This window comes from Pseudochaenichthys georgianus, unplaced genomic scaffold (genome assembly GCF_902827115.2).
Source record: "Pseudochaenichthys georgianus unplaced genomic scaffold, fPseGeo1.2 scaffold_350_arrow_ctg1, whole genome shotgun sequence".
In the NCBI taxonomy this organism is placed as follows: Eukaryota; Metazoa; Chordata; class Actinopteri; order Perciformes; family Channichthyidae; genus Pseudochaenichthys; species Pseudochaenichthys georgianus.
The window spans coordinates 330,503-350,396 of NW_027262960.1; the positions used below are offsets into that span (position 1 = coordinate 330,503).

The 19,894-nt window shown below is 47.9% G+C and overlaps 1 protein-coding gene across 1 annotated transcript; it reads left to right on the forward strand.

The window, feature by feature from the left end:
* The first annotated feature begins 11,010 nt into the window (after positions 1 to 11,010).
* On the forward strand, positions 11,011 to 19,424 carry LOC139433387 (uncharacterized). Its single transcript, XM_071202372.1, has 4 exons — positions 11,011 to 11,297; positions 11,384 to 11,719; positions 18,550 to 18,817; positions 19,336 to 19,424. The coding sequence occupies exons 1-4, from the start codon at positions 11,031 to 11,033 to the stop codon at positions 19,422 to 19,424; spliced, it is 960 nt and encodes a 319-aa protein (XP_071058473.1). The 5' UTR covers positions 11,011 to 11,030.
* Positions 19,425 to 19,894: the final 470 nt, after the last annotated feature.

Here is a 19,894-nt window from a genome sequence, read left to right on the forward strand (position 1 = left end):
GAGCTGTGTCCGGGTCCTCGGCAGTAAGTCGGACCCATTTCCGGTGAGGGTTGGCCTCCGCAGGGCTGCGCTTTGTCACCATTCCTGTTTGTAATATACATGGGTCGGATTTCGAGGCGTAGTCATGGGCGAGGGGGTCTGCAGTTCGGTGGACTAAGGATTGCACCACTGCTTTTTGCAGAGGAAAGTTTGGGGCTCTCTGCTGGAACTGCTACCCCCGCGACCCGACCACGGATACGCGGGAGAAGATGGATGGATGGATAGTTATACTACTATAAATGAAATAATTATTAAATAATAATAATTCAAAATAAATAATATATCTGTTATGTGGTTCTCAATAATGAAGAATAGCTCGATACTTATTTATCCATCATCATCTTAGACTTCGCTCATTACAGTGGCTCTCTCTTCTATGAATACCATGGATTCTTCTCTGCCAAAGCGGCCATGTACATTCAAGCACCTACCGGAGAGAGTTTTTCCCAGAGGATTCAAGCCTTCTATATGCTATAATTCTGGATGTGTGTACCTATCTTAAATTGTAATTTACACACGTGTGTAGTTTGTACAGATATTGCCACCCTCGGGAGTCTTCACGCTGCAAAATCGACTCCAGTGATGTGCCAGCTCTCCAAAGCTTTTTCACCCTAACAGATGTTTGTCAATTACCTTATCACCAGGCTAAATCAATGTTCCCTAGCAGGTTTCCTGGCTCCCAAAGGGACCTATGTCTGTTAAAACCTGCACTGAAGACTGAGTTGCGCTGAAAGAACCAGGATTATTAGATGTGCCGCTATTAAAGAGTTTAGAAACCTGATAGGCGCCCAAGCGCAACGAGGAAATATTCTTGCAGAGTATTTGTATTGATCTGTTAGCTCCTCATGATTCTTCCGTCAAGAGTATTAATAGCTTAACTCCTGAAGAGCTTTCCTGTTTCTAAGCTTCTATAGATGAAGCCGGCAGACGATTAAGTCAATAGGGGTATGTGCATGGTGAGGGAATGCTCCAGTTTTGGGACAAAATGAACATGGGATCACTCCGGTCATTGTACGTACTTCGTCTCACTTGAATATTAACGGTCAGATTGAATACAACATCGACCCAATTTCTCCGGTCAATGACGGGAGAGTTTCGAAAGTGACAAAATACTGTTCCACATATTTAAAAACACTTAAACAATTAAACAATGTTTACCCAGGATTCAGGCACCTTCCCTGGCTTGTAAAATGTGGTGATGCGCCCTGGAGGTATCAGACTATTTAAAACATGTATACCCAGGATTCAATCACTTTTCCTGTCTTGTAAAGTGCTGTGAAGCAGCCTGTTCTCTGGGTGCAGTCTGGGTGCAAGAGCCATGTGCTGCAAGGATCTCTCTGGGTGCGCTCTGTGAGTCTCACACCCCGCTTCTCTCTGGCTGCTCTCTCCCTCTATTCACAGCACTTTTCTCCAGCTTTCAAAGACTTATTGCTGGGTGGAAGAGCCATGTACATCACCCTGGGTCTCTGCCTGTGTGCCTGTGAGTATGAGACCCTGCTAACAGCAGTGACTCTGCTGTACTTATCTTCTTGTACATTTCATGAGTCAAATGTGGACGAAATTGACAGTTTCCTGTCCATATGACCGGCTGTTTATGCAGTCAAATGCGCATTTGAATTAAAACAGTTTAATGCACTTTTAACACTCATGTACCCACGATTCAAGCTGCTTTCCTGGGTTACAAAGTGCTGTGAAGCAGCCTGTCGTCTGGGTGCAGACTGGGTTGGAGAGCCATGGGCTGCAAGGAGCTCTCTGTGTCTCTGTGTGAGTCTCACACCCCGCTTCTCTCTGGATGCTCTCTCCCTGTATTCACAGCCCTTTCCCCCAGCTTTCAAACACTTATTGCTGGGTATGAAAGCCTTGTGCATCACCCTGGAGCTCTGCCTAGGTGCCTTTGAGTATGATACCCTGCTAACAGCAGTGAACCTGCTGCCAGCATTACAAACATATTAATCAGACGTTTTAACACTTTCTTCCATGAAAATGATTTTTATTCACTATCATGGGGCGATATAAATCAAATTCCGGGTAATTAGGAGCACAATTGTACCTCTTACTATTTAAATGTATTTGTATTATATATTGTTGGGCTATTGAAGTGACATTTCTGGGTGACTTTGTCAGTTTATGGAGCTTAGCCCCCAATTCCCGGAGGTTCCAGGCCAACTTTGGGAGCTCATAGGCGGCCTGCCATGCACCCCCACCCGTGGAAAGCCGAAAAAAGTAAAGAAAACGGTCAATTATATCTTAAAATAATCAAAAATGAAGTTTTAAAAAATTCTCTTAAAAACCACAGAGTGCCAACGGAGGAGGGGCTCCAAAAAGCTCAAGTCTTCGGCGCTTCGGGCGGAAGCCCCGGACACTTTTCCACTCCCCCGTTGCATTTTACAACGGAGAGGGGAATCGAGACCTCCCCTCCTCCGTCAAAAAAATGCATTCATGTTTTTCAATCTACCATCCGCACGAAATCGGAAACCCGTTTTTTGAGAGAACTATTTTGGGATACAATTTCTCCATTTTCACCCCTTTCCTCTGGTTCTCCAAAAAATTAACTCAGACTTTCTCTGACTCTGGAGGAATTTGAGGGGAGTTGTCAGGGGACTCTACCCGCATTATGATGCACTATTTTCGGATACTTTTTTCCATTTTCACCCCTTTTCTATGGTTCTCCAAAAAGTTAACTCAGACTTTTTCTGACTCTGGAGGAATGTGAGGGGAGTTGTCATTATGATGCACTATTTTCGGATATTTTGGCCCGTTTTCATGGTTCTCCAAAAAGTTAACTTAGACTTTTTCTGACTCTGGAGGAATGTAAGGAGAGTTGTCAGGGGACTCTACCAATGCTAGCAGAGCTGACAGGCCTGCTCCCACCGCAATATACAGCCGCTGTACGGAGGAAGATAAACCCCGCCTTACTCCAAGTCCCTCCCCCTTTTTAAAATAGCCGGACCACCGGGGGGTCTCGGGAGGGTCCACACGACTCTAGAAAACGACAAGCCACACCCCTCCGCGACCCTCCCCTATTTTAGGTGCCAATTAAACCGTTATGCCCCACCAGGACGCGCTTCCGTCGCCGACCACCAGATGGAGCAGTCGGGGGTGTCCAGCAATGCGATACGGGAACCCACTTGTCGCATATTACACAGCAAAGCGAGTATTCGCTTACCCGTGTACTTATACTCAGTGGGGGGGGTGTCCACAACCGAATATGAGTGCCCACTTACCGCATATTAAGGTGAATGGGGCGTGGGGGGGTGTGTCAGTCAACCCAATATGTTATCCCACTTACCCAATATTTGTAGTATTGTACTTAAACTTATGGGGGGGTGTCAGTCAACCCGATATGCTATCCCACTTACCAAATATTTGTAGTATTGTACTTAAACTCATGGGGGGGGTGGGGAGGTGTCAGTCAAACCGATATGCTATCCCACTTACCCAATATTTGTAGTATTGTACTTAAACTTATGGGGGGGGTGGGGGGGGTGTCAGTCAACCCGATATGCTATCCCACTTACCAAATATTTGTAGTATTGTACTTAAACTCATGGGGGGGGTGTCAGTCAACCCGATATGCTATCTCACTTACCCAATATTTGTAGTATTGTACTTAAACTTATGGAGGGGGGTGGGGGGGTGTCAGTCAACCCGATATGCTATCCCACTTACCAAATATTTGTAGTATTGATTACTCAATGACTGTCCACCCTATGCTAGCCCACTTACTCTATATATCACATTCAGTAAATGATAACTCAATGACTGTCCACCGTGACGATATGCTGGCCCGCTTACTCTATATATCAAATTGGGTTATTGATGGCTCAATGAGGTTCCACCCTGATAATCTGTCCATTTCATCCACATTTGACTCGTGAAATGTACATGAAATGTACAGGAATCCGTCCATTTCATCCACATTTGACTACTCATGAAATGTACAGCAGAGTCACTGCTGTAAGCAGGGTCCCACGCACACAGGCAGAGATCCAGGGTCATGCACATGGCTTTCTTACCCAGCAATAAGTGTGTGAAAGCTGGGTAAAAGTTATGTGAATACAGCAGCAGCAGCAGCAGGCTGTGACACAGAGGTACACAACGATGTGTACACTGGGTCATTCAGAATGTGCTATTTCTGAATAAATAGCACATTCTGAACATATGTCAAACAGAGATTCCTATTAAAAGTTATCAATTAATAGCAAGATTTGACATGGACAAACAGGCTATTTCACAGGACACAGGCTATGTCAGACTTCCATGACATAAACCGGGAAAAGCACCTCTCTGTGGTGGCTCACAGAGCCCCAAATGACGGACTAAGCAGCTCAAAAACGATTTAAAACCGTTTGAAATTACTGCCGGGTGCTGATGGAAAGCATTTTCCCCAGGAATAAGTGTTTACAAGGCGGGTAAAGTGCTGCTGCAGCCCCTCCATGACGGTAATAATGATTAGAAATTATTTCCAGGGCAGAAAGCTGTTTTTAAAAGTGAAAAAAACATTTTCTCAAGACTAAAGTCAAGACTGTCCCACAAGTCAATATGAGAGCCCACTTCAGGGCTCCCACATCTCAATATGGAAGCCCACTTGTAGATATACCTATGGGGATTGGGGCGATGTCCCACATCTCAATATGGAAGCCCACTTCTCAATATTATTAATAATTCCAAAATAATAATGATAATAATTGTTATAACTATTAAATATGCACCCATATTGACTTGGGTCACATATAACAATGAATTCAAGGAACTCAAGATTTGATGACAAGGGCGGGATTCATAAACAGCTCTCTCCACACCAAGGAGCAACTCTCATTCCATTGCCCCACAAGTGGTGATAAAAGCTTATTGAACAAAAGTATCATATATAGTCTCCACTATAAAGTAAAAAGACATTTCTCTATTGTTTTGGCGATCAAAATTGACAAAAAAACACATCAAATCACATCTACAAATCAATACGAAGCTAATGAAACCACTTTCAGACTCCTGAACGCGTGTTTACAAGTTTTAAAACGTAGCAATGGCTTTTCACATCACACCATTGTGTGTTTTTTGATTAATATGATTAATATGATGAAATTAATGTGTATAATGTTTTTAAATGTTCCCAATGATTGTTCTTATAATGTTTCTTAAATGTTTTTGTATAAATGTATTTGTTCTGCTATATAATATGGAGAGTCTGACAGGAGTTTCGAACCCGTGTCACCCGTGTAGCGACCTGGATCGCCTCAAGCTTATAGCTGTAGTCTATTATAAACATTCTGAATGGCACATTTACCTGTGTTTTCCACCATCAAAATGTACAAATGACACATCAAATCACATCTACAGATGAAGACGAAGCGAATGGAATTACTCGCAGACTCCTAGTGTGTGGAAATTGAGACGTGAGATCTCTCACATTTCTGGGCTAACCAGAAATGTAAATAGTGCTCAAACAGAAAAACTAGACATGCTAGGAGTCTATGGAGTACTGCCATTCGCTTCGTCTTGATCTGTAGATGTCATTTGAGGCATCGTTTGTCCATTTTGATGGTGGAAAACAAAGGCAAATGTATTTTGCTCATTGAAATTGTTAAAGTGAAGCTGAAAGTGACGTCACTGTTGAGAAACGGAGAGAGCAGGGGAGAGAGATCTCACGTCTCGATTTATACACACTATGTGTCTAGCAGTACGTCCATTCGCTTCGTTTTCATATGTAGATGTGAATTGATGTGTCGTTTGTACATTTTACTGGTGGAAAACAAAGCTAAATGTCTCGTTACTCTATTGACGAATCTATAAAGAATACTTATTCTCCATAAGCTCTCAGCGCCACTTGTGGCATTGAGATAAGCACTGGTCTTTGATGCAGTAGGTCCGGTAGGTAGGTCCGGGTTCGCAAACCCACCCAAAACTTATAGTTTTATTATATAATATAACATGTATTATTCAACAATAATATATATATATATTGTGGTGCACTTTTTTTTTTATTCAAATATTGCTATATCTGCAATCAAAGTCAGTCTGTGTGTGTGTCTGTGTCTCTCCCCCTCTCCCCAGCTTGCTTGCGAGGGCGAGGGGCAGTTTACACACACACAGCTGCTACATGCAGCAACACACACACACACACACACACACACACACACACACACACACACACACAGGGAGGAGATGGCAGAGATAACGGTAGCCTGGTTCCCTCCCAGTACTGGGTACTAGTTAATTCCACTATCCCCACTATATTTAAAAAATAAGTCATATATAAAAAAATAATTTAATAAAGTCTGAGTTAACCTTTTTTGAGATACATAGAAAAGGGGTGAAAATGGAAAAAAAGTATCCGAAAATAGTGTCCCGTAAGGCGGGTAGAGTCCCTGACAACTCCCCTTACATTCCTCCAGAGTCAGAAAAAGTCTAAGTTAACTTTTGGAAGAACCATAGAAAAGGGGTGAAAATGGAAAAAATGTATCAGAAAATAGTGCCTCATATGCGGGTAGAGTCCCCTGACAACTCCCCTTACATTCCTCTAGAGTCAGAAAAAGTATGTTAACTTTTGGAAGAACCAGAGGAAGGGGTGAAAATGGATGTAATGTATCCGAAAATAGTGCCTCATATGCGGGTAGAGTCCCCTGACAACTCCACTTTCCTCACATTCCTCCAGAGACCAGTTCAAAAACTTAAAGTTTTTGAAGAACCATACTGGGGGGTCTCCAGGCAACACATGTACCGGGGCCAGAGTGCACATGGAGCGGGGAGACATTCCTCCATGAAGTGAGGCAGCCGTTTTTCTTCTGAGTCCTTTCAAAAACCGACTTCCGGTTTCCGATTTTGTCTAGACAGTAGTCTTTTACACCATTAAAATGGACAAACGATGCATCGAATGACATTTACGGATCAAGACGAAGCTAACCGAAGTACTCACAGACTTCTAGCGTGTGAAAAACGTGTGCAAAGTATCTCTAACCCTAATTTAAACTATTGAACGGGGATCATAATTGCATCACAACTCCCCACCGCTCAAATATAACCAACCTCTCTGCCGTTTTCTCCCCCACGACCGCACAGCTGGAGCTACTGGAAAAAGGTTTATCATTCATTCCAACACCCAAACTCCCCACCCGACCGGAGATCAGGGCGGACCTCCACTCCTTCCACAGGCGGATTAAGATCATGGACCACTTCCTGGGGAGCCAGGGGCGGGAGCCTATTCTGTTCACCGGACCGTCCACCTGGGAACCACACACGGCAACATCAACACCTGAAATAACACAACTAATTAATAAAAATCTACTATCACTCACACATTGGCACCCCCTTCCACACAGCACACACAACATTAGCCAGGAACAATTACAAATTATTAAAACATTAGGTAACAGCCAACACATAGTCATCAAACCTGCAGATAAGGGGGGCCAAATAGTCATACAAGATAGGGACAATTATATATTGGAAGCACATAGGCAGTTAAATGACAACACATACTACAGATCACTGACGCACCCACTTCAATTGGAAACACAAACACTAGTAAGGCAAATGTCAGCCTTATGAACGGAGGTACCGTGGGACTTGCCCTTCCCATGTACGGGAGTCCGCTCAATGGAAATGCGATGTCAAGTTCCGATGTCAAGTTCCTGTCAGCGGCTAGACATATGTTACCAGTGTTTACCAGTGTTGCCAGGGGCATGATAACATCCTCCACTGGAGGTTGGGTGTTGCTGCTGTGAATAAGGCCGACTATGGGTGCCGATGGGCGGACGGTAAAGCACCGCAAAGTAGACCCCCTTTAAGTGTAGCCAGGGGGGGGGGGGTCAAGTCTTCGGCGCTTCGGAACGAAGCCCCGGAGACTTTTGCACTCCCCCGTTGCAATTTACAACGGAGAGGGGAAACGAGAGCTCCCCTCCTCCGTCCAAAAAATTCATTCATCTTTTCCAAGCTACCATCTGCACGAAATCGGAAACCCGGTTTTTGAGAGCACTTAGAAAAAAACGAGCTATTTTCACATGATGGGGAAATCATGGAGGAATGTATCCGCCTCATGAGCACTTTGGATCGGATGAAATTGTTGCCTGGAGGTTCTCACAAAACTTTAAGTTTTCAAACTGGTGTCTGGAGGAATGCAAGGGGAGTTGTCAGGGGACTCTACCCGCCTCAAGAGGCACTATTTTGGGATACATTTTATCCATTTTCACCCCTTTTTATGGTTCTTCCAAAAAGTTAACTTAGACTTTTTCCGACTCTGGAGAAAGGTAGGGGGAGTTGTCAGGGGACTCTACCTGCCTTTTGGAACACTATTTTCGGATACAATTTATCCATTTTCACCCTTTTCTCTGGTTCTTCCAAAAGTTGACTTAAACTTTTTCCCACCCTGGATAAAGGTATGGGGAGTTGTCAGGGGACTCTACCTGCCTTTTGGAACACTATTTTCGGATACAATTTATCCATTTTCACCCTTTTCTCTGGTTCTTCCAAAAGTTGACTTAAACTTTTTCCCACCCTGGAGAAAGGTATGGGGAGTTGTCAGGGGACTCTACCTGCCTTTTGGAACACTATTTTCGGATACAATTTATCCATTTTCACCCTTTTCTCTGGTTCTTCCAAAAGTTGACTTGTACTTTTTCCCACCCTGGAGAAAGGTATGGGGAGTTGTCAGGGGACTCTACCCGCCTTATGGAACACTATTTTCGGATACAATTTATCCATTTTCACCCTTTTCTCTGGTTCTTCCAAAAGTTGACTTGTACTTTTTCCCACCCTGGAGAAAGGTATGGGGAGTTGTCAGGGGACTCTACCCGCCTTATGGAACACTATTTTGGGGTACTTTTTTCCCATTTCACCCCTTTTTTCTGGTTCTCTGGTTGTGGCAGCCTCACCCTGGCCGTCCACCCTCTGGGTACCTGACTCCCCTGCCTCCTCCGGGGGGCAGTTGAGAGGGGTTCAATGCCTCCCCGGAGGATACTGTTATCCCGGCAACCCGCCAGCAGATGAAAAGACCCACCCCTCCGCCTCTCCACCTCTTCTGAGGGACGAGGGAACCGCGCGGGGGTCTGCTGGAGGCTACTGCCGGGTGCTCCGTCCTGCGCCTCACCGGTACCCTGACTCCAGCGCGGTGTGGCGGCCTCGCCCTGGCCGTCCACCCTCTGGGTACCTGACTCCCCTGCCTCCTCCGGGGGGCAGTTGAGAAGGGTTCAATGCCTCCCCGGAGGATACTGTTATCCCGGCAACCCGCCAGCAGATGAAAAGACCCACCCCTCCGCCTCTCCACCTCTTCTGAGGGATGAGGGAACCGCGCGGGGGTCTGCTGGAGGCTACTGCCGGGTGCTCCGTCCTGCGCCTCACCGGGACCCTGACTCCAGCGCGGTGTGGCGGCCTCGCCCTGGCCGTCCACCGTGCGCCCTCTGGGTCGTACCCGAAACTGTCGGGTATCCTTTGGGAGAATCAGACTCTGGAGGAACGTGAGGGGAGATTACAGGGATCTCTGCCTGCCTAACGAGTGCCTAAATGGGACACCGCACCATGATGCAAATGAAAACAAACACAGATTTGAAAATAAGCTGAGTGCGTCTTTCGTGAGTCTTTTCACGCTTCCTTCTTTTTTACCCACGATTCTGGTGACATTTCCCGGTACCGAAATGCTCAAGAATACAGGTCGGATGGCGGTCCGTTGTCCGATCTGCAATAGCTCCTACCGTGCCCTGAGCAAGCACCTACAGAGGAACCATGGTGTGCGTAACTTGGATGAAAGAAAAATTCTGCTGTTGTTGGCCAACGGACGGACCAACATTAGGCTCCATCCCTGTACCATTCTGGGATGCGAGTACCACGGCACAAGGCTGGATCGCCACTTGGCCAGAGACCATGTTGAGCTGGCCCGGGAGGAACTACATGTGGTTCAAAATCAAATGAAAATGACAGTGGCCAAGAAGGAGCTTTATGAACTCCGAATGACAAACCCCACAATAGAAATGATTACCGCTTGGGCTGTTGACACGGTGGCAGACGACGATATACTCTCACAACCTCCACCCTTGTCCCCGGTGAATGAATGTGACAACCCGGACTGCAAAGAATGGAGGCTGGAGGCTAACGCAGTGAGGGCTCAGCGGGACATATATGCTGCTGAGGTGAAATCCCTGCGCTGCAAGTTGCAGCAGAGGATAAAGGACAAGCGACAGAGGATGGATCAGCGGGCCGGGGACATGCCCGCGTTCGATGGGGAGGAACGAGAGCGGGTCATTCTGAAGAAACGACCCCGACCAGAGTCGACACCAACGAGGCTGTCCAAGTCGAAAGGTCCCTCCTGCAGCAAGTCTCCCATTCCTGCCTGCAGCACGTCTCCCATTCCCGCCTGCAGCACGTCTCCCATTCCCGCCTGCAGCAAGTCCCCCACTGGCTCTCACACCCATTCATCCAGCTCCTCAGAGCCTGCATCCATCCATACCGAGGCCTCGTCAACCTCCCCTCCCATAAATTCCCCCTGGTTCCGGGGCAGGGGCCGGGGAAATATAATGCGGGACATAACATTCCCACGGATCATGGGTAAGTGTTTTGGCTATGTGACACATGCAGTTTCTGTAACACATCATGTGTTGTCATTAAAGTACTGTTTATATTTCACAGAGGAGTATCTGCAAGGATACCGGGAGCATTATGCAGGTATCGACCCACCAGTGAGGCTCCAGGAAAACACAGTCTCCAAACTAAGCAGAGTGAAGTCGTTCCTCAGTTTCATGGCACACGGTTTCAATCGCCTGTCTGACTGGCTCTTTTTGAGGGATCTCAAGAGGATACGCGGGTGGTCCCGGAGCCTGATGAAGTCAAGCCTTCAGGTCACGACCTCCGACTTCTACATCAAGAATATATCACACTTTCTCAAGTACATGGCCGACACACCGTGCAAGGGGAGCAGGCTCAGCCAAACGGACATGATTTTAATCAAACGGGAAGTAGTTGCCATCCTGAAGTCCCTGAAGAGAAAAGTACTTATCCACCAGATGCAAGTGAAGCGTGACAAGATGGAAGGTCTGCCGAGCCACAACGACCTAATGACATGCTTGACTTCGACCACCACTCGCATCCCTCAGCTCCTGGATGTGATGGCCAGCAATCCGACTACCGCGACCCGGACACTGCTCTATGGGTATATGACTCTTCATTGGAGCTGCATTTATGGCCACCGTCCGGGGGTCTACTCCAACATGACCAACGCCGAGGTCCGAAAGGCGGATACAACTGGCACTGCCTTCGGCTACCTGGTTCATGTGAGTGCTATTAATCAATGTATTTATTCTGGCAGTTATATGCATGATTGACATTGTATTGACACTCTCTATCTCTGTCATAACAGGTAAGTAACCACAAGACGGCCAACGCGTTCGGGGAGGCGCAGCTGTACCTCACCGTAGAAGAATTTGGATGGATGAAGAGGTGGCTGGAAATTAAGGGTACGCTGACCTGCACCCAGAGCCGTTACTTTCTGTACACAGAGGGGAAGAACCCGTTCAGGAAGCTTGCCTACTCCCTGAGGTTGGCATGGGCTGATGTGGGGCTCCGCAGTCCCATTAACTTCACCGACCTCCGCACAGTCCACGCCGATAATGCGAAGAGGTTTCAAGACAAAGGCAACCGCCAAAGAGTGAGTGATTTCATGTGTCACAACACTGCAACTACGGACACATTTTATGCGAATAATCCTTCTTTGAAGGAGGCTGCGGACATTCGGTTGCTCTTCACAGAGTCACTTCAAGCAGCGGCGGCGGCATCGACAGCAGCAGCAGCAGCGGGAAATGAAGACACTTTTGCGGGTATTGACATCGACAGTGACAACTCTGGAGAGGAGCACAGCCCGGCTCCCTACCAAGACTCCCTACCAAGACATGTCCCGAAGAGGGACCAGTCACTGGCCGAACACAACCCCTCAGACATGGGTGAAGAGAGGGTGCCATACTCTGCCCCAACTTCACCCACTGTTGCCAGTGATCAACTTGTAAATATGCAGTGTGTTGTTGTAATCAGTCCCCTTGTAAATACGTTATATCCTGTTTGAATTTATTTATTACTGTCAATATTACTGTAAATAAAGTTTGTTAAAATTACTAAGTCTTCTGTTTTTAATCCCACTATGGGTTTTCTTCTTTTAAGATCCCCAGGGGCACGATATTCTGGTTCTGGTGGTAGCATGTAGGTGTTTAGTCCGAGTGAGGAGTGCTCAAGTGTGGGATGATTTGTAAGGTAGAAGAGGGTAAAAAAAGTTAAAGTGTGAACCTCCAGCAGGGCAGGTGGTGCTGTGAAGAAGGCCGACTATGGGTGCCGATGGGCGGACGGCAAAGCACCGCAAAGTAGACCCCCTTTAAGTGTAGCCAGGGGCACGAGCAAAATCCTCCATGGAGGTTGGGTGCTGCTGCTGTGAAGAAGGCCGACTATGGGTGCCGATGGGCGGACGGCAAAGCACCGCAAAGTAGACCCCCTTTAAGTGTAGCCAGGGGCACGAGCAAAATCCTCCATGGAGGTTGGGTGCTGCTGCTGTGAAGAAGGCCGACTATGGGTGCCGATGGGCGGACGGCAAAGCACCGCAAAGTAGACCCCCTTTAAGTGTAGCCAGGGGCACGAGCAAAATCCTCCATGGAGGTTGGGTGCTGCTGCTGTGAAGAAGGCCGACTATGGGTGCCGATGGGCGGACGGCAAAGCACCGCAAAGTAGACCCCCTTTAAGTGTAGCCAGGGGCATGAGCAAAATCCTCCATGGAGGTTGGGTGCTGCTGCTGTGAAGAAGGCCGACTATGGGTGCCGATGGGCGGACGGCAAAGCACCGCAAAGTAGACCCCCTTTAAGTGTAGCCAGGGGCACGAGCAAAATCCTCCATGGAGGTTGGGTGCTGCTGCTGTGAAGAAGGCCGACTATGGGTGCCGATGGGCGGACGGCAAAGCACCGCAAAGTAGACCCCCTTTAAGTGTAGCCAGGGGCACGAGCAAAATCCTCCATGGAGGTTGGGTGCTGCTGCTGTGAAGAAGGCCGACTATGGGTGCCGATGGGCGGACAGCAAAGCACCGCAAAGTAGACCCCCTTTAAGTGTAGCCAGGGGCACGAGCAAAATCCTCCATGGAGGTTGGGTGCTGCTGCTGTGAAGAAGGCCGACTATGGGTGCCGATGGGCGGACGGCAAAGCACCGCAAAGTAGACCCCCTTTAAGTGTAGCCAGGGGCACGAGCAAAATCCTCCATGGAGGTTGGGTGCTGCTGCTGTGAAGAAGGCCGACTATGGGTGCCGATGGGCGGACGGCAAAGCACCGCAAAGTAGACCCCCTTTAAGTGTAGTCAGGGGCACGAGCAAAATCCTCCATGGAGGTTGGGTGCTGCTGCTGTGAAGAAGGCCGACTATGGGTGCCGATGGGCGGACGGCAAAGCACCGCAAAGTAGACCCCCTTTAAGTGTAGCCAGGGGCACGAGCAAAATCCTCCATGGAGGTTGGGTGCTGCTGCTGTGAAGAAGGCCGACTATGGGTGCCGATGGGCGGACGGCAAAGCACCGCAAAGTAGACCCCCTTTAAGTGTAGCCAGGGGCACGAGCAAAATCCTCCATGGAGGTTGGGTGCTGCTGCTGTGAAGAAGGCCGACTATGGGTGCCGATGGGCGGACGGCAAAGCACCGCAAAGTAGACCCCCTTTAAGTGTAGCCAGGGGCACGAGATTCTTGAGGGTGTGATCATCTTGGTTTAGTCCGTGGGGGAGTGCTTAAGTTCGGGGGCCCGGGGACCCAAGGTGCTCGAGGTTCTGGAGGTACATGGGAGGGATCCTGGAGCTCCTCAGTCCGTGTTTTGGGGGTCTTGGAGCGGCCCCGAAGAGGTGCCTTTGTCGGTGTACCTAATGGGTAAGAAAGCCAGTCTACACAGGTCGTGAAATGTGATTGAAATGTACAGAGTGCTGTACATTTCAATCACTTTGAATGGGAGTCGTGAGGTGTGGATGAAATGGCCATATCTTCCTTAAATTCACATCAAACTCACCCAGCTTTCACACACTATTTCATGGGTAACAGAGCCATGTGCACCATGCATTTAAAGTAATGTTAGCCAGCTTTCAGACACTAATTCGTGGGTAATAAAGGCCTGTACATCTCCCTGTTTGAAAGGGCCATATCTCCCTTAAATTCACATCAAACTCACCCATCTTTCACACACTAATTCATGGGTAACAGAGCCATGTGCACCATGCATTTAAAGTAATGTTAGCCAGCTTTCAGACACTAATTCGTGGGGAAGAAAGTCACCCTGGACGGGTCATCAAATGTGATTGAAATGGACAGATTCCTGTACATTTCAATCACTTTTAATGGGAGTCGTGAGGTGTGGATGAAATGGCCATATCTCCCTTAAATTCACATCAAACTCACCCATCTTTCACACACTAATTCATGGGTAACAGAGCCATGTGCACCATGCATTTAAAGTAATGTTAGCCAGCTTTCAGACACTAATTCGTGGGGAAGAATGTCACCCTGGCCGGGTCGGGAAATGTGATTGAAATGTACAGAGTGCTGTACATTTCAATCACTTTGAATGGGAGTCGTGAGGTGTGGATGAAATGGCCATATCTTCCTTAAATTCACTTCAAACTCACCCAGCTTTCACACACTATTTCATGGGTAACAGAGCCATGTGCACCATGTATTTAAAGTAATGTTAGCCAGCTTTCAGACACTAATTCGTGGGTAATAAAGGCCTGTACATCTCCCTGTTTGAAAGGGCCATATCTCCCTTAAATTCACAGCAAATTTACCCATCTTTCACACACTATTTCATGGGTAATAAAGCCATGTGCACACTGTATTTAAAGGGCTGCAGGAACACTTTACCCGCCTTGTAAACACCTTCTCCTGGGTAAAACAATCCATGTATTTCCGCCTGCTTTCCATCAGCACCCGCCAGTCATTTCAAACGGTTTCAAATCGTTTTTTCACTTTTAAAAACAGCTTTCTGCCCTGTAAATGATTTCTAATCATTATTACCGTCATGGAGGAGCTGCAGGGACACTTTACCCGCCTTTTAAACACCTTTTCCTGGGTAAACAATCAATTTATTTCCGCCTGCTTTCCATCAGCACCCGCCAGTCATTTCAAACGGTTTCAAATCGTTTTTTCACTTTTAAAAAGAGCTTTCTGCCCTGGCAATTATATCTAATCATTATTACCGTCATGGAGGAGCTGCAGGAACACTTTACCCGCCTTCTAAACACTTATTCCTGGCTAAAACAATCAATGTATTTCCGCCAGGGTCACAGCCTGCTGCTGCTGCGGCGGCGGCTGCTGCTGCTGCTGCTGCTGCTGCTGCTCTCCCTCCCTAAATTCACATCAAACTCACCCAGCTTTCACACACTATTTCATGGGTAATAAAGCCATGTGCACACTGTATTTAAAGTAATGTTAGCCAGCTTTCAGACACTAATTCCTGGGGAAGAAAGTCACCCTGGACGGGTCATCAAATGTGATTGAAATGGACAGATTCCTGTACATTTCAATCACTTTTAATGGGAGTCATGAGGTGTGGATGAAATGGCCATATCTTCCTTAAATTCACATCAAAGTCACCCAGCTTTCACACACTATTTCATGGGTAATAAAGCCATGTGCACACTGTATTTAAAGTAATGTTAGCCAGCTTTCAGACACTAATTCCTGGGGAAGAAAGTCACCCTGGACGGGTCATCAAATGTGATTGAAATGGACAGATCCCTGTACATTTCAATCACTTTTAATGGGAGTCGGTGTGGATGGCCTGTTGAATCCGATTTTGAGCACTCTTTTCCCCGCATAAACTAGTTTAAATCACCGTTAAACACTTATTCTGTTGATGTCTATATAACCGACTTCCCGCTATGCATTAAGTCGGTTATATGGACCCTGTACACTAGGCATACCGCGGCCGGTAGTAAATGTCCAACCATTGTACCCTCTGGTCCCTAGGGTATGTAAGGCAAATGTCAGCCTTATGAACGGAGATTTTCGAGAATTTTTAAAAACTTCATTTTGATTATTTTAGCATATAATTGACCGTTTTCTTTACTTTTTTTTGCTTTCCACGGGTGGAGGCGCATGGCAGGCCGCATATGAGCTTCCAAATTCGGCCTGGAACGTCCGGGAATTATGGGTTAAGCTCCATATACTGACGACTCCCATTAAAAGTGATTGAAATGTACAGGAATCTGTCCATTTCAATCACATTTGACGACCCCATTAAAAGTGATTGAAATGTACAGGAATCTGTCCATTTCAATCACATTTGACGACGCATGCAGGGTGACCCTGGCTACACTTAAAGGGGGTCTACTTTGCGGTGCTTTACCGTCCGCCCATCGGCACCCATAGTCGGCCTTCTTCACAGCAGCAGCACCCACTCTCCATGGAGGATGTTTCTCGTGCCCCTGGCTACACTTAAAGGGGGTCTACTTTGCGGTGCTTTACCGTCCGCCCATCGGCACCCATAGTCGGCCTTATTCACAGCAGCAACACCCAACCTCCAGTGGAGGATGTTATCATGCCCCTGGCAACACTGGTAAACACTGGTAACATATGTCTAGCCGCTGACAGGAACTTGACATCGGAACTTGACATCGCATTTCCATTGAGCGGACTCCCGTACATGGGAAGGGCAAGTCCCACGGTACCTCCGTTCATAAGGCTGACATTTGCCTTACATACCCTAGGGACTGATGGGTACACTGGGTGGACATTTACTACCGGCCGCGGTCGGCCAAATGTACAGGGTAGTGTGTCCAGATCACGGACTTTAATGCATAGCGGGAAGTCCATTAAATTGAAATTTTAAATAAGTGTTTAACGGTGATTTAAACTAGTTTATGCGGGGAAAAGAGTGCTGTAATAGTTCCTACCGTGCCCTGAGCAAGCACCTTCAGAGGCGCCATGGTGTGCGTAACTTGGATGAAAGAAAAATTCTGCTGTTGTTGGCCAACGGACGGACCAACATTAGGCTCCATCCCTGTACCATTCTGGGATGCGAGTACCGTGGCACAAGGCTGGATCGCCACTTGGCCAGAGACCATGTTGAGCTGGCCCGGGAGGAACTACATGTGGTTCAAAATCAAATGAAAATGACAGTGGCCAAGAAGGAGCTTTATGAACTCCGAATGACAAACCCCACCATAGAAATGATTACCGCTTGGGCTGTTGACACGGTGGCAGATGACGATATACTGTCACAACCTCCACCCTTGTCCCCGGTGAATGAATGTGACAACCCGGACTGCAAAGAATGGAGGCTGGAGGCAAACGCAGTGAGGGCTCAGCGGGACATATATGCTGCTGAGGTGAAATCCCTGCGCTGCAAGTTGCAGCAGAGGATAAAGCACAAGCGACAGAGGATGGATCAGCGGGCCGGGGACATGCCCGCGTTCGATGGGGAGGAACGAGAGCGGGTCATTCTGAAGAAACGACCCCGAACAGAGTCGACACCAACGAGGCTGTCCAAGTCGAAAGGTCCCTCCTGCAGCAAGTCTCCTATTCCCGCCTGCAGCACGTCTCCCATTCCCGCCTGCAGCAAGTCCCCCACTGGCTCTCACACCCATTCATCCAGCTCCTCAGAGCCTGCATCCATGCATACCGAGGCCTCGTCAACCTCCCCTCCCATAAATTCCCCCTGGTTCCGGGGCAGGGGCCGGGGAAATATAATGCGGGACATCACATACCCACGGATTATGGGTAAGTGTGTTGGCTATGTGACACATGCAGTTTCTGTAACACACCCTGTGTTGTCATTAAAGTACTGTTTATATTTCACAGAGGATTATCTGCAAGGATACCGGGAGCATTATGCAGGTATCGACCCACCAGTGAGGCTCCAGGAAAACACAGTCTCCAAACTAAGCAGAGTGAAGTCGTTCCTCAGTTTCATGGCACACGGTTTCAATCGCCTGTCTGACTGGCTCTTTTTGAGGGATCTCAAGAGGATACGCGGGTGGTCCCGGAGCCTGATGAAGTCAAGCCTTCAGGTCACGACCTCCGACTTCTACATCAAGAATATATCACACTTTCTCAAGTACATGGCCGACACACCGTGCAAGGGGAGCAGGCTCAGCCAAACCGACATGATTTTAATCAAACGGGAAGTAGTTGCCATCCTGAAGTCCCTGAAGAGAAAAGTACTTATCCACCAGATGCAAGTGAAGCGTGACAAGATGGAAGGTCTGCCGAGCCACAACGACCTAATGACATGCTTGACTTCGACCACCACTCGCATCCCTCAGCTCCTGGATGTGATGGCCTGCAATCCGACTACCGCAACCCGTACCCTGCTCTATGGGTATATGACTCTTCATTGGAGCTGCATTTACGGCCACCGTCCGGGGGTCTACTCCAACATGACCAACGCCGAGGTCCGAAAGGCGGATACAACTGGCACTGCCTTCGGCTACCTGGTTCATGTGAGTGCTATTAATCAATGCATTTATTCCGGCAGTTATATGCATGATTGACATTGTATTGACACTCTCTAACTCTGTCATAACAGGACCACAAGACGGCCAACTCGTTCGGGGGAGCGCAGCTGTACCTCACCGCAGAAGAATTTGGATGGATGAAGAGGTGGCTGGAAATTAAGGGTACGCTGACCTGCACCCAGAGCCGTTACTTTCTATACACAGAGGGGAAGAACCCGTTCAGGAAGCTTGCCTACTCCCTGAGGATGGCATGGGCTGATGTAGGGCTCCACGGTCCCATTAACTTCACCGACCTCCGCACAGTCCACGCCGATAATGCGAAGAGATTTCAAGACAAAGGCAACCGCCAAAGAGTGAGTGATTTCATGTGTCACAACACTGCAACTGCGGACAGATTTTACGCGAATAATCCTTCTTTGAAGGAGGCTGCGGACATTCGGTTGCTCTTCACAGAGTCACTGCAAGCAGCGGCGGCGGCATCGACAGCAGCAGCAGCGGGAAATGAAGACACTTTTGCGGGTATTGACATCGACAGTGACAGCTCTGGAGAGGAGCACAGCCCGGCTCCCTACCAAGACTCCCTACCAAGACATGTCCCGAAGAGGGACCAGTCACTGGCCGAACACAGCCCCTCAGACATGGGTGAAGAGAGGGTGCCATACTCTGCCCCAACTTCACCCACTGTTGCCAGTGATCAACTTGTAAATATGCAGTGTGTTGTTGTAATCAGTCCCCTTGTAAATACGTTATATCCTGTGTGAATGTATTTATTACTGTCAATATTACTGTAAATAAAGTTTGTTAAAATTACTAAGTGTTCTGTTTTTAAAGCCCACTATGGTTTTTTTTCCTTTAAGATCCCCAGGGGCACGATATTCTGGTTCTGGTGGTAGCATGGAGGTGTTTAGTCCAAGTGTGGAGTGCTCAATTGTGGGATGATTTGTAAGGTAGAAGAGGGTAAAACAAGTTAAAGTGTGAACCTCCAGCAGGGCAGGTGGTGCTGTGAAGAGGGCCGACTATGGGTGCCGATGGGCGGACGGTAAAGCACCGCAAAGTAGACCCCCTTTAAGTGTAGCCAGGGGCACGAGAAACATCCTCCATGGAGGTTGGGTGCTGCTGCTGTGAAGAAGGCCGACTATGGGTGCTGATGGGCGGACGGTAAAGCACCGCAAAGTAGACCCCCTTTAAGTGTAGCCAGGGGCACGAGAAACATCCTCCATGGAGGTTGGGTGCTGCTGCTGTGAAGAAGGCCGACTATGGGTGCCGATGGGCGGACGGTAAAGCACCGCAAAGTAGACCCCCTTTAAGTGTAGCCAGGGGCACGAGAAACATCCTCCATGGAGGTTGGGTGCTGCTGCTGTGAAGAAGGCCGACTATGGGTGCCGATGGGCGGACGGTAAAGCACCGCAAAGTAGA